The following is a 13,257-nucleotide window of genomic DNA, read 5'->3' as shown; positions in this document are numbered from 1 at the left end:
GTTTTTTGGCAAACGCACGCGTTGCTTATTACACTTTGAGAGAGATTTAGCAACCAACCATTCAGATTGATCCTTTCATTTTCCACAGGAGCTCTGAAAAATGAAAAGCAGAATCCGATTGGTTCCTTTGGGAAACTAAGCCAGTTTTCCTTTACACCTGTCTTGATAAATCTCTTTTTTAGGGAAGCAAAAATCCACCATGGTCAGATCTTAGATGTTGATACAGCGCCCTGGAATTGATAAATTCCTGGTATTTTTCTTCCTTGCTGTTTTTTTTTTAATCAAATTGCAGCATGTTCTGGGATGTGTTGTTTTCTAGTGTTTTCCCATAGACTTTTCTATAGGAAACTAAAATAAAAAAAACAAAAACAAAACAAAACACCCCAAAAGTGTTCATTAAAAATTGAATTTCAAGGTTTTTTATTTTACAAGCCGAAACGAAATGTCCCTAGAAACATAATGTGGCAGCAGCCTTACTGATGGAAGATCACCAGTACAGAAGATGAGATTTAGAAACTTTCATCTATACGGATCTAAAGTAAAGATTTCAAAGTCTGCAGCAATGGATTTCATAGCTTTCAATATGAGAGATCAAATCTGCAACAAAACACAATGGGTATGGTTCACATGATGGATTTTGAAAATCCGCCAACAAAATTTTGTGCAGAATCCGAGCATTTTTATATATATATATATTTTTTTAACCACTGAGTGTTCACTTCAATACAAGGCTGCATTTTCAGCTGCACAGAAAATGAAAAAAAAATAAAATAATGCATAAACTGAGCAGTTTTTTATGCTTCCCATTCATTTCAAAGGGGATTCAGTGCGGATTCAGCCACAAGATAGGACATGCTGCTTCTTTTGCTTCCACGTGGAGAAAATGAAATAAATGGGAGGCTGTTTTGAGGCTTTTTGGAACTGATTTTGAGGTGGAAATGAGTGTGAACTGGCCCTTAGGTCTTGCAGTGCATTTGTCGCGGATCTGCAGTGAAATCCACCCCTAAAAAAGTGAGCTCAGTATACAAGTGATTCAATGTATGGTAGAGGGGGCGTCACATCCATTGACCAATCAACATGAATCAAAGGATATTTTTGTCTTGGTGGCTGGGGCGCAGCTTCAGCTTAGTCACGCCATGTCAAGCACAAAGCATAACCCTGCTTTGCATATGAACGCTATGTAAGCAATACAAGATAGGAAAAGCGTACAGGGGTTCCATAACCTCTCTGTGTGCCCGCAGGTGTACACATACAGGGCGTCCTGCGAGGTCTTCTGGCCATATACCTGTTCTAATACCTGTCTTCTTGTCTGTGTTTTTAAGAAAGTTTACACAGGATTCAACCATCTTCCTGGCAGGTACAAAATAAAAAGCAAATATTTGCTTTCCGCCATATACAAGCAGCAACAGAAAAGAAAGAACTGCTACTGTGGAACAAAGACCATGGGAAAAAAGAGCAATTGTAAACGGAGGCACAGTCTTGAAATTCCCTAAACCAACCCGACAGGTTTGTGCTAATTTTTTAGCGTTCCCACACAATAAGAATTTTTTTATATTTTTTTTAAGCACAAAAACATCCACGCAGCAGGTTTTCTACTTGTTACCTGCACCAGAGGAAAAAACAACAACATGAACCTAGTGGACCCATTAGAAATCAATGGAATGCATGAGGGTCCATTACAAAACGGACTCCGCAACAAATATAAGCGGTGATCCAGGCTTCTAAACAAAAAATAAATAAGTGATCAGTACTTTATTGAAGTCCAAAAAAAGGATTCATCATGGATCCTTAAAAACAGAATGTGCAATGCCAGCGCGACTACAGCCTCACTAGGACTCCCACTGCCTGCTGACAAGTAACCACCCAATGCCAGTCTGCTGCTGGTATCATTTCTTCAAATCGGAAGGAGTAAAAACTGGGCTTTAGTGCACCATACTGACTCTGGGCTTAGGAAAATATCATATCTACTACCTACACTACATTATTATTAACATTAGGCAAAGGGTGTAAAAGGGAACCTGTCATCAACTTTATGCTGCCCATACTAACGGAAGCATGAAGAAGAGACAGGTGAGATGATTTCAGTGGTCTGTCATTTAAAAGTTAAAAGTAAGTGGTTGCCGAGAACAAACATGACAAACATTGCAGACTGGGCCTGGAAAAGAGTCCCGACCTCCTGAGAAGAGTCCTGGTTATTCATGAATTCCTGCTCTCCTGCCCACCTGCTGATGACTGACAGTCTTCTACCTAGTTTTCTCTCTTTCTCTCTAGGAGAGAACTGCCAACCATCAGCAGATGGGCAGGAGAGCAGGAGATTATAATAACCAGGACTCTTCTCAGGTAGACTTGACTCTTCTCAAGGCCTGAGCTGCAATGTTCTCAGCAACCACTGACTTTTAGCTCATGACTGACACACCGCTGACATCAGCATTTATGTCACCATTTTATGCTGCCCTCAGTGAGATCTGCATAAAGTTGATGACAGGTTCCCTTTAAAGGGGTTGTGTGGCGGCTTTATAATGATAACATATCCTGAGAATAGGTCATCAATATCAGATCAGCGGGGGTCTGACACCCGGTACCCCCACCGATCAGCTGTTTATAGAGGAGGCGGCGCTCATGTGAACACTGCACGTCGTCTTGCATACAGCGGTGGCAAAGTATAATTACAAGTGTTCATCCCGGCACTCTGCCACCTCTGCAAGTGAGACGAAGCACAATGTAATCTTGAAGAGGAAGCAGTGCTTGCAAGCACGCTGCCTCCTTTTCAAACTGCTGATCGGCTCAGATGTTGGGAGTCGGACCCTGACCGATCTGATACTGATGACTGAGAATAGGTAATAAATATAAAACCGCCGGCCTGCCGCACAACCCCTTTAACAACCTTTTGCCTGTACAACCTGTTGTTAAGGCCCCTTTCACACGGGCGAGAATTCCGCACGGGTGCAATGCGTGACGTGAACGCATTGCACCTGCACTGAATCCGGACCCATTCACTTCAAGGGCTGTTCAGATGAGCAGTGATTTTCACGCATCACTTGTGCGTTGTGTGAAAATCACAGCAGGCTCTATATTCAGCGTTTTTCACGCAACGCAGGCCCCATAGAAATGAATGGGTCTGCGTAAAAATCGTAAGCATCCGCAAGCAAGTGCAGATGTGGTGCGATTATTACTCATGGTTGCTAGGAGATGATGTAAGTAAAGTGATAAAAGTCAATTTACTGTATTATTTTCCATTATAACATGGTTATAAGGGAAAATAATAGCATTCTTAGTACTGAATGCTCACTAAAATGTGGCTTTAGGGGTTAAAAAAATAAATAAAAAATTAACTCACCTCATCCTGTTGTTCGAACAGCCGGCATCATCTTCTTTCTTCTTCTTCTTTCAGGACCTGCAAAAGGACCTTTGATGATGTAATCGTGCTCACCACATGGTGAGCACGGTGACGTCAGCGCAGGTTCTGCTGAATGAAGATAGAAATCTTCTATCTTCATTCAGCAGGACCTGCGCTGACGTCACCACGCTCACCACGTGGTGAGCACGATTACGTCATCAAAGGTCCTTTTGCAGGTCCTGAAAGAAGAAGAAGAAGAAAGAAGATGATGCCGGCTGCACGAACAACAGGATGAGGAGAGTTAATTTAAAAAATAAAATTTAACCCCTAAAGCCATATTTTAGAAAATAATAAAATATACAGAACGCCTAACTCAAACCCGAACTTCAGTGAAGAAGTCCGGGTTCGGGTCTGGGTTCCACAGTCTTGCACCCGCGCGATAAATACTGAACATCAGAACGCAATCACAGTCAAAACTGACTGCAATTGCGTACCTACTTGCACGATTTTCCCTGATCGCAGACGCAACGCATCCGGACCTAATTCGGACGTGCTCGTGTGCAAGGGGCCTTAATGGGCGTTACACACACGGATGTAGTGTAGGTGCTAGATAGTCAGATCCTCAGGGGTCTATGTTCACACCTGTGTCACTTTTTTCTTTAAAAGAAAAAAAAAGCAGCGCAAAAGCTGCTCTAAGACAATAATGGTGCCTAACTGACCCCACTGACTATAATAGGGCCCCTTCAGGTTTCTATCAGGGAGCCTGGCAATTTATGGAATTTCCCTTGTGCCTGAAAAGTGTTAAACAGCCGCAAACTTTTAAACGGCGAATTTTAAAAAAATGGTCGCATCTCCGAGGTTCTAGCCACCCTGACCACTTTTCATAAAATGGGAGTGGCAAGGATGGGAAGGGGGTGTGGCCAGCAGCTGCGACTAATTTCTCTTTTTCCGGAGCAAATGAAGCCAGAAATCTATTGCAGCTCTGAGATTCTGTAAATTTCTGTTTAGGCGCATGGACTGTCTCAGGATGTGTTGAATTTATGACAGGGCCTGAGCTGCTCCAACAGAGCAGGGGATGAAAAGAGCAGCACAGAAAGTGCTGGTCTTCCTAAATCAACCCCTTTGTGTCTGTGGTATCTATAAATTTGCATTACTGTAAGGGCTCATACACACGACCGTGGGCGGACCGTGAACATATTGCGGCCTGCAAATAGCGGGTCCGCAATATACGGGCCCCGGCTGTGTATGATCCGTATCACGGATGCAATCCGGAAGATACGATGCGGTGCAGTAGAAAGGCACTTTTTTCACGCATCATCTCTGTGTTCAGGAAAAATTGTAGCGTGTTCTATATTCTGCATTTTTCATGCAGCTCTGGCTCCATAGAAGTGAATGGGGCGTCAGTAAAAACGGATTGCAGCCAGATGCAATGCGTGTTTCACTGATGGTTGCTGGGAGGTAGACCGTTATTCCTAAGTAAGTGGCGTCCCTCTGAAAGGTTATATTGCAATGCATCACAAAGTCCAGCACAGCCGACGAGATTAGAACCAACTGGTTGAATATTAATAAGCAGGAGGCGGAAAATATTCTAAACACATTTGTCGTTTCGTGGACATTTTTCTAATGCTGCAGCCAATAAGGCACATCAGTAGTTGCCCTGAAGGGTCTAAAAATGTATAATTTGTAATACCTGTAAGTTTGAGGCAACTGTGTTAAACCATGGCACGAGTCCTCAAGCCAGTATGGGACCACAGAAAAGCCTTAGAGCACCGACATTTGGAAATTTTATAAGTACACTAAAAAAAGGCAAACCTTCAATGTTGGAGTCTCTGGCTGTCTGCTCACTTCTGTCTATGGAATATAGATAGAGGATTACTGGTCATTAGCAACCCATGAAAATATTTTGTTGAGAAGCAGCAATGTTCAGCAGTGAGTCACTGGAATGCTGCACTTTATTGCATAAGAAATGTGGAGAAATCGCCTTTTCTACAGTTTGCTCTGCACACATCAAATATCTGATAACGGCTGAAAACAAACTCTCCCCCATAAATAACCATAGAGCTTATAATCTTTTTAGTTTCTGCAATACCACCCTCCCCCACCCATCCGCATGGGTTTTTATCCTGAAGACGTGTTTTATTGTATGACTGTCTCATGATTCCCCTGCTCTAGAAAGACGAACGTAAAATTGGCCATGCACATTAGATAAATGGCTGAATCCACGGACTTCAGTGGGACTAGCCGACCATCTAAGGTGTATTGGAGCCCTTTGACTATCCTACAAAGAAACGTCAGAAGAAAGGGATCAGCACTCAGATTTCAACTATACGATCCTTTTGTACTCAAGTACTGGTTTGGCTATAATCCTAGGTTGCATCTTAAAAGGGTTGTGCAAGAATGGCGCAATTATTAGCAAACCCCCCTACTTGGCTGGACCTGTAAAGCAAAGTTTACTTACGGTAACTGCTTCCTGGCTCCCCGCTTCTTTTTCTCCCGACCAGCGATTCTCCGTAGGTTCCCTCACTGTAAGCATCTGGTTTGACATCACTGCAGCCAATCACTGGCCATAGTGGTGACCATCCCTTTACGGCATGACAAATGGTCACATGATACAAGGTTTACTTACCTGCTTCCCGCTCCTTTTTCTCCCGACCGGCAATTCTCCGTAGGTTCCCTCGCTGTAAACATCTGGTTTGACATCACTGCAGCCAATCAAAGGCCATAACGGTGACGAGCTCCCCTTACGGCATGACAAATGGTTACACGATGCCAGGGGATCTGGGCTCCGCCTCAACCAATACCTGGCCGCAATGTCAAACTGGATGTTTACATAGGGTGAGCCAATCGGAGCATTGCAGGACGTGAGAAAAAGAATTGGAGAGACAGTACAGAGAAGCAGATGGATTAGATTACAATTACCGGTAATCGGTTTTCTTTGAGCCTATGACAACACCCCTGGAGAGACCGCCTCCACCTCCTCAGGACAGGAAACAGGAACCAGAACCGCCTTTTTAAAGGAGGGATCACCCCCTCTATCTCCAGTCCTTTCTTCAAGAACTAAGAATAAACATCTTAACAACATATCCTAATATCTCTATTATTATTATTATTATATATTTTTTTTATATTATTTTATTATATATATATATATATATATATATATATATATATCTATATCAAACAAATGATGAGGCAGCACTTCCAGCATAGCGCAAACGGGTGAGGACCCCAAATTTATTAAAGCGACGTTTCGGCCTGCTCAATGAGGCCTTTCTCAAGCTTGAGAAAGGCCTCATTGAGCAGGCCGAAACGTCGCTTTAATAAATTTGGGGTCCTCACCCGTTTGCGCTATACTGGAAGTGCTGCGTCATCATTCGTTTGATATATTTCGTGGAGGAAGAGCCGACCTCTGTGGGGATTTTGCACCCGGTGCATAACATCTGACTGTGCTGCTGCACTATTTGTATATATACACACACACACACACACACACACACACACACACATACACATACCCCTCTACAGAAACTTTCTAGGGTCGGGAATTACCCGGGTGCTGTCATAGGCTCAAAGAAAACCGATTACCGGTAAGGCTACTTTCACACTTGTGTTCAGAGCGGGTCCGTCTGGTATCTGCACAGACGGATTCGCTCCTATAATGCAAACGCTTAGATCCGTTCAGAACGGATCCGTTTGCATTACCATGATCTGCCTTACAGATCTGCTTTATAGAGGCTGAAGCTCTCTCTGCCCATGATGTGGAGACTGATCTCGTAGAATGAACCCCAACCCCGGGGGGGAGGCGGAATAACTCCTTTAGAAGAGTAGGCTAAGGAAATGGCCTGTCTAATCCACCTAGCAATAGACTGAGAGGAGGCTGCCGATCCTTTCTTTGCTACCTGAAACAAAGTTAACAAACGTGAGGAGGATCTCCAAGGCTGAGTGACCTGTAGATATTGCAGGATACACCTCCTAACATCCAAACAGTGGTATTCAGACTCATTTTTTGGGGAAGCACAGAAGGAAGGTAACACTATCTCCTAAGAACGATGAAAACGTGAAGAGACCTTTGGTAAAAAAGAAGGATCAGGCAAAATCACAACCCGATCTTCCACAATCACCAAATAGGAAGGGCCAACCGAGAGGGCAGCAATCTCACTTACCCTTCTAGCCGATGTAATGGCCAGAAGGAAGGCAAGCTTAAGGGTGAGCAACTTCAGGGAGATTTTATCGATAGGCTCGAAAGGGTCAGAAGTGAGAGCAGGGAGGACCAAGTTTAAATCCCAGGGGGTACTCTATTTTTACAGACCAGAGATAATTTAGACACTGCTGTTATAAATCTTTTAATCCAAGGGTGAACTGCTAGCTTAAACTCAAATAAGGCGCTTAAGGCTGAAACCTGGACCCTCAAAGTGCTAGGCCTAAGTCCTTTCTTCCACCCTTCTTGTAGGAAATCTAACACAAGCGGGATGTCGGGCGTCTCTAGAACATCCACAGGCCTTTTGGCGAATCTGAAAAAGGTCCTCCAAATCCTAAGGTAAATCTCGGAAGTGACCCTTTTCCTACTGGCCAACAGAGTGTCTACTAGTTCCTCAGAGAGACCCCTTCTCTTTAAAATCTCCCTTTCAATAACCAGGCAGTCAGGTGCAGATTTCTCACCTCTGGGTGAAAAACTGGACCCTGAGATAGAAGCTCCTGGGATTCTGGAAGTACCCAAGGTGTTGCTATTGACATTTTGCGGAGTCAGGAAAACCAAACCCTTCTCGGCCAAAAGGGAGCTATCACTATTACCGTGGCCTCCTCCTCTCTGATATTTTTGAGGACCCTTGGAAGCAGCTTTAGTGGGGGAAAGGCATATAGAAGACCCTGCTTCCAAGACTGGGCCAGAGCATCCACCGCTCTCGGATGCTCCTCCGGAGAAAGAGAAAAGAAGACCTCTACTTTTCTGTTTGACCTGGTGGCAAAGAGATCTATCTCCGGGGTACCCCACAAAGCTGCTACTTGGTTGAAAATCCCCTGATCTAGGGACCATTCTCCCTGGTATAGACGATGACGACTGAGGTAGTCCACTTTCGTATTGTCTGAACCTCTTAGGTGAACTGCAGAGAGAGATAATAGAGAAGTTTCTGCTAGGTTGAAAATCTGATAAGTTAGAGACATTAGGCCCTGAGCTCTTGTCCCTCCCTGTCGGTTAATATAAGCCACTGCTGTCGTGTTGTCCGAATAAATTTTTACATTTCTGCCCCTGATGATTGGAAGACTCTGTATAAAGTCTATCCTGATCGCATCCAACTCCCTGAAATTGTGCGACTGGGAAAGAGAAATGCTGTCCCAATTGCCCTGCAACAGCATGGACTCCACATGGGCTCCCCAACCGGAGGGACTCACATCCGTGGTTAAGGGAAGAACCGCCTCCCTGGTCCAAGGAACTCCCCTCTGTAAGTTCTTTAAATCCATCCACCAGTCTAAGGAATCTAGGGTCAGGGAGGTTAGAGACATCTCCATGTCCAGGGAGGGGAGACTCTTGTCCCAGTGCTGCAGGATCTGTAGCTGAAGAGACCTTGAATGATACGGAGCCCATTCCACTCCTGGGATGGCGGATGTCATGAGACCCAGTACCGACATGGCCTCTCTTATGGTGAATGAAGTGGATGAATGAAGAAGCTGAACTCTTGACCTGATCAGTAAGGCTTTCTGCAGGTGTAGTAGGCATTTCTGGGAAGTGGAGTACAGAATCATTCCCAGAAAACTGCATCTCAGGCTTGCGTATAGACTGAATATTTCTAGGTTTATTTCCCAACCCAGCCTCTCTAGAACCCTCAACCAGGCAATCTGACCCAGGAGAATCTGACCGGGCCACCAGTAGAAAATCGTCCAGGTATGGTATTATGATGATGGGCCATTATCTCTGAAATAATCTTTGTAAAGATCCTCGGAGCCTGAGAGAGCCCGAATGGTAATGCTTAGAACTGAAGATGTACAATTTTCTTCTCTAACTGGACCACAACCCTTAGAAACCTCTGGTGGCTAGGATGAATGGGGACATGCTAGTATGCATCTCTCAGGTCTATTGTGGCCATGAAGCAGCCCGGGTAAAGATTGTTCACTACCGATCTGATGGACTCCATATGAAACCTCTTGTACTGCAAAAAATGGTTCAAACACTTCAAGTTTATTATGGCCCGAAACAAGCCATTTGGTTTTTTGACCAGAAAAAGAGTCGAATAAAATCCCTCTTTTCATTCCTGCTCTGGGACACTTACTAGCACTTTTTTCTCTATTAGGGAAAAAACTTCTGAAACTATGGCAGAATGTTTTACAGGATCTGACCGGAAATCTGCAACTACAAATTTTCCCTCTGGAACTTTAGTTTAAAGCCCTCCCCTATTACAGACTTTATACAGGGGCTGATGGAGATCCTCTGCCATTGGCGTACAAAGAGGGACAGATGACCCCCAACAGGAGCCCTGGCGTCATTGGGACTGCTTTTTTGAGGCATCTGACCTGGAAAAAATAAAACCCCTATTCTTTTTGTTTTGACCTGCAAACTGTCTAGCTCTTTCTTTCCCCTTAAAGGACCCTTTGTTAAATCTGGGACGGAAGGATCTTTTGGGTGGCTGACTATCAGAGGGAAAGCCCTTTTTCTTGTCTGAGGCCTTTTCCAATAAATCATCAAGAACAGGCCCAAAAAAGAATTCTCCCCGACAAGGGATAGCGCACAGTTTTGCCTTGGAACTGGCGTCTCCTTTCCAGCCCCTCAACCAAATAGCCCGTCAGGCAGAGTTGGATAAGGCAGAGGCCCTAGCGGAAAATCTCAAGGTATCCGCAGAAGCGTCAGCTAAGAAATCCAAGGCGTTGTTTATAACAGGAAAAGAAAAAAGCAATTGCTCCCTAGGGGTACCCCCTTTAATGTGAGCCTCTAGCTCCCCTATCCTCACTTTCATGGACCTAGCAACAGATGTAGCAGCAATGGCAGGTTTAAAAGTTGCCGCAGAGGCTACCCAATTTTTCTTTAAATATACTTCTGCCCTTCTGTCCATTGGGTCATTGAGTGAACCCATGTCCTCAAAGGGGAGCACAGCTTTTTTGGACATTTTTGCTACAGGGGCATCCAGTTTTGGGACTCTATCCCAAGGGGCAGACAATTCCTCATCGAAAGGATACTTCCGCTTAACTGAAGAGGGAACGAAAAATGTCCAATCTGGTCTTTTCCATTCTCTGGCAATCAGCTCATGAATGTTCTTAAGCACATCAAATATCTTCCTCTTCTTGGGGCCTAATCCTTCAAACATTGAATTCTGAACTGAATGCTGTGGCTTCTGATTCTCCAACCCCATCGTAGCCCTAAACGCCTTTACTAGGGAGCTAATGTTCTCCACATGGAAAAGTGGCCTCCCTGCGGCCTCGTCTTCAGAAGAATCGTCTGATGACCCCCATTCTCCTTCTTCCTCACTGTCACTGGAGGGGGAGTCCTGAGTAGCAGCGGAAGAAGTACTGGGACGGTGCTTTATCAAACCGCTAACCGACTCTCTGACTTCCTCACGTATCATTTGTTTAATGCTGCCCATTAAAGATGGAGTTTCCTCCTCCATTAACTAGCTGATACAAGCTTGACATATAGGTTTTGCCCAGGCAGAAGGGAGCTTCTTACATACAACACATCCTCGCTATACCACATTCCCGCTCCTTTATTCTGGAGGTCTTCCTGGAAGACTCCTTTGATACCTAAGCAAAAAATGACCTCATGAGCATATACATATATTCATGCTGGGGTCAAACCCCTCTTACCCCACCCTGGTACTGAAGCATCATTGGTGGTCTCCGTGGGTTCTGCGCGCTGAACCTGCGCCATCTCTCACACAGCAAACAGCCCAAATTGAGGTACTGTACACACTCTTCTCATCCAACGTGTCAGTGAGCTGGCTGGGCTTTTCTCCTCGGCGCGCGCAGCTGGCATCCTTCCTCTTCCGGTCCATAGCATAGCTTCCTCCCACCGCCGCAACCCGGAAGAAAACACGTGGGTCGGCGGCCGAACATGCGAACACGGCCGCAGAGGTTCGCAGGAGCCCAAGAAGGTGAAGACCGTCCCAGGCCGGGAAGGAGGACCGAAGGGGTAAGGAAGAGAAGGGAGCCAAGACTTTTGCAGCGGCTCCCGGAGGAGAACTTGCGCCGCACGGGGTAACCCTCCTAACACTATTTCAATAGCCGGGGCCCCCGCAGTTGTCGTTATTAATCTTTCTTTCGGTGGATCCGACTCCCTCCTGCCCCTTAGGACAGGAAACAGAACTGGAGTTAAAGGGGGTGATCCCTCCTTTAAAAAGGCGGTTCTGGTTTCTGTTTCCTGTCCTGAGGAGGTGGAGGCGGTCTCTCCAGGGGTGCTCTCATAGACGAGAAATAAAAGTAAGCTTTCCTTTACAGGTCCGGTAAAGTGTGTGTGGGGGGGAACCCCGTCGCCTATTCCTGCACAACTCCTTTAAGGTCTGTTTAAAAGGCCAAACATTGACTTATAGGATAGCTACCTTGCAAGTGGTAAGCTAATTTGCATACCTTTTTTCCCTAGAAGTGCATTGCATGGCTTCTAAACGAGGTGCTCTCCGTTCTCAGGGCATCTCACAGCAGCTTTCTCCCCTCTCATGATTTAGGAAACATGTAAGTGTATGAGGGGTTCTACTTTATTTTTTTTGTGGCATTTACTGTATGTTGGTACTTATGTTGCATTCTCTGGGTCATGTTTTTTTTTAGATCCCAGCATGGTCTGCGTGTCATGTTTTTGCCTCATTTTGTAACACTTGTTGTCCCATAGACAACCTTTGTTCTTTTTTTTTTTGTCCTGCTTGAAAAATGCAAGTGTCATTGTGTGTTGTGGTATTTTGTGACGTGTTTTTCTTTTCTAACAGTGTCTTTTTTCATATTAATCTACAGAGGAAGTGACATAAGAGTGGGTTAGAAAATGCATGGCTTGCAAAAAAATATGTCATAAAAATGCATCATAAGGCTGGCATCTTTGAATGTGTATTTTTTATTTTATTTTTACAACAAAAAAAAATGCAGTGTGGCACCGGCCCTACCCTAGTATTCCAGATTACTTAAAGGTACAGACTTCCCCACAGAACCAGCAGGTTGAACAAGATTAGCCTATTCTTCAGTGTGAAGACAAGCCCTCCATTGTCCCTTTTCCTCATACATACCTGATGCTTTAGACTGCTGACTGGCGTAACTCGATGTCCTGGAATGTCCACATGCCCCAAGTTCGTCAGGGACGGAAGCGCTCTTTGAGGAAAGGTCTTAAAATAATACAGATATAGAATATATAAAAAAAAGTATATATAGTGAACATAGTGAGCATATAATCGGCAAACATACCGGCAACTCCCAAGTGCAGTTTCATAGTCTCTCGCCCTTTCCGGTCTTCGTGCAAAGAGTCAGAATCTCCAGGGACTGCAAAAGAGGTGCCGGTGGAAGGTGCCCTGGGAGAGAAAGAGGACGTGCTAACTGCTTATTATGTGATACAGAACGTTTTCTAGAAGTGGGGTCATTTATTTACTTATGTTTTGTGGGGGAACTAGAATACAAACGGGAGATGTGGTAAGACTGGTGTGTCTTATGCTACTCTTAATAAACCTGCCGCCGTACAATACACCAGAAGTATTAAGAGGTAACAATTCTTGTGCGTGTTTGGGAGGTCCATGAGAGAAATTGAAATCTACGGCAGTAGGGAGCTGGCATAGATTTCAGGTGTAAAGTGCGAACATGTTGGGTCGTGGGTGCCAATGATATATTCCCCCAAGGTGATTGATTGTTACCTTCCACAGCAAGAGTTTCACATTTAAATCAGCGGAGTAGCTAGAGGCGGGGAGGGGTAGGGTGTGCGGCAGCCTCGTGCCACTTACATGGTTTGACCCAGCCACTGTGTTACAACC

The 13,257-nt window shown here is 44.8% G+C and overlaps 1 protein-coding gene across 2 annotated transcripts in view; it reads right to left on the bottom strand.

Moving 5' to 3' along the window:
* The window catches only part of FAM102B (family with sequence similarity 102 member B), an 85,032-nt gene that overhangs the window by 31,147 nt on the left and 40,628 nt on the right, over window positions 1-13,257 (bottom strand). For both annotated transcript variants that reach the window (XM_040407563.1, XM_040407562.1), the window contains 2 exons: window positions 12,701-12,804; window positions 12,526-12,621 (listed from right to left, as the gene is read on the bottom strand). In XM_040407563.1, the coding sequence (XP_040263497.1) occupies window positions 12,526-12,621; window positions 12,701-12,804 (200 nt within the window). The remainder of the gene's footprint in view (window positions 1-12,525; window positions 12,622-12,700; window positions 12,805-13,257) is intronic.

This window comes from Bufo bufo, chromosome 9 (genome assembly GCF_905171765.1).
Source record: "Bufo bufo chromosome 9, aBufBuf1.1, whole genome shotgun sequence".
Lineage (NCBI taxonomy): Eukaryota > Metazoa > Chordata > Amphibia > Anura > Bufonidae > Bufo > Bufo bufo.
Note: the sequence above shows the minus strand (reverse complement) of the source record. Positions and strands in the feature narration are given on the sequence as shown.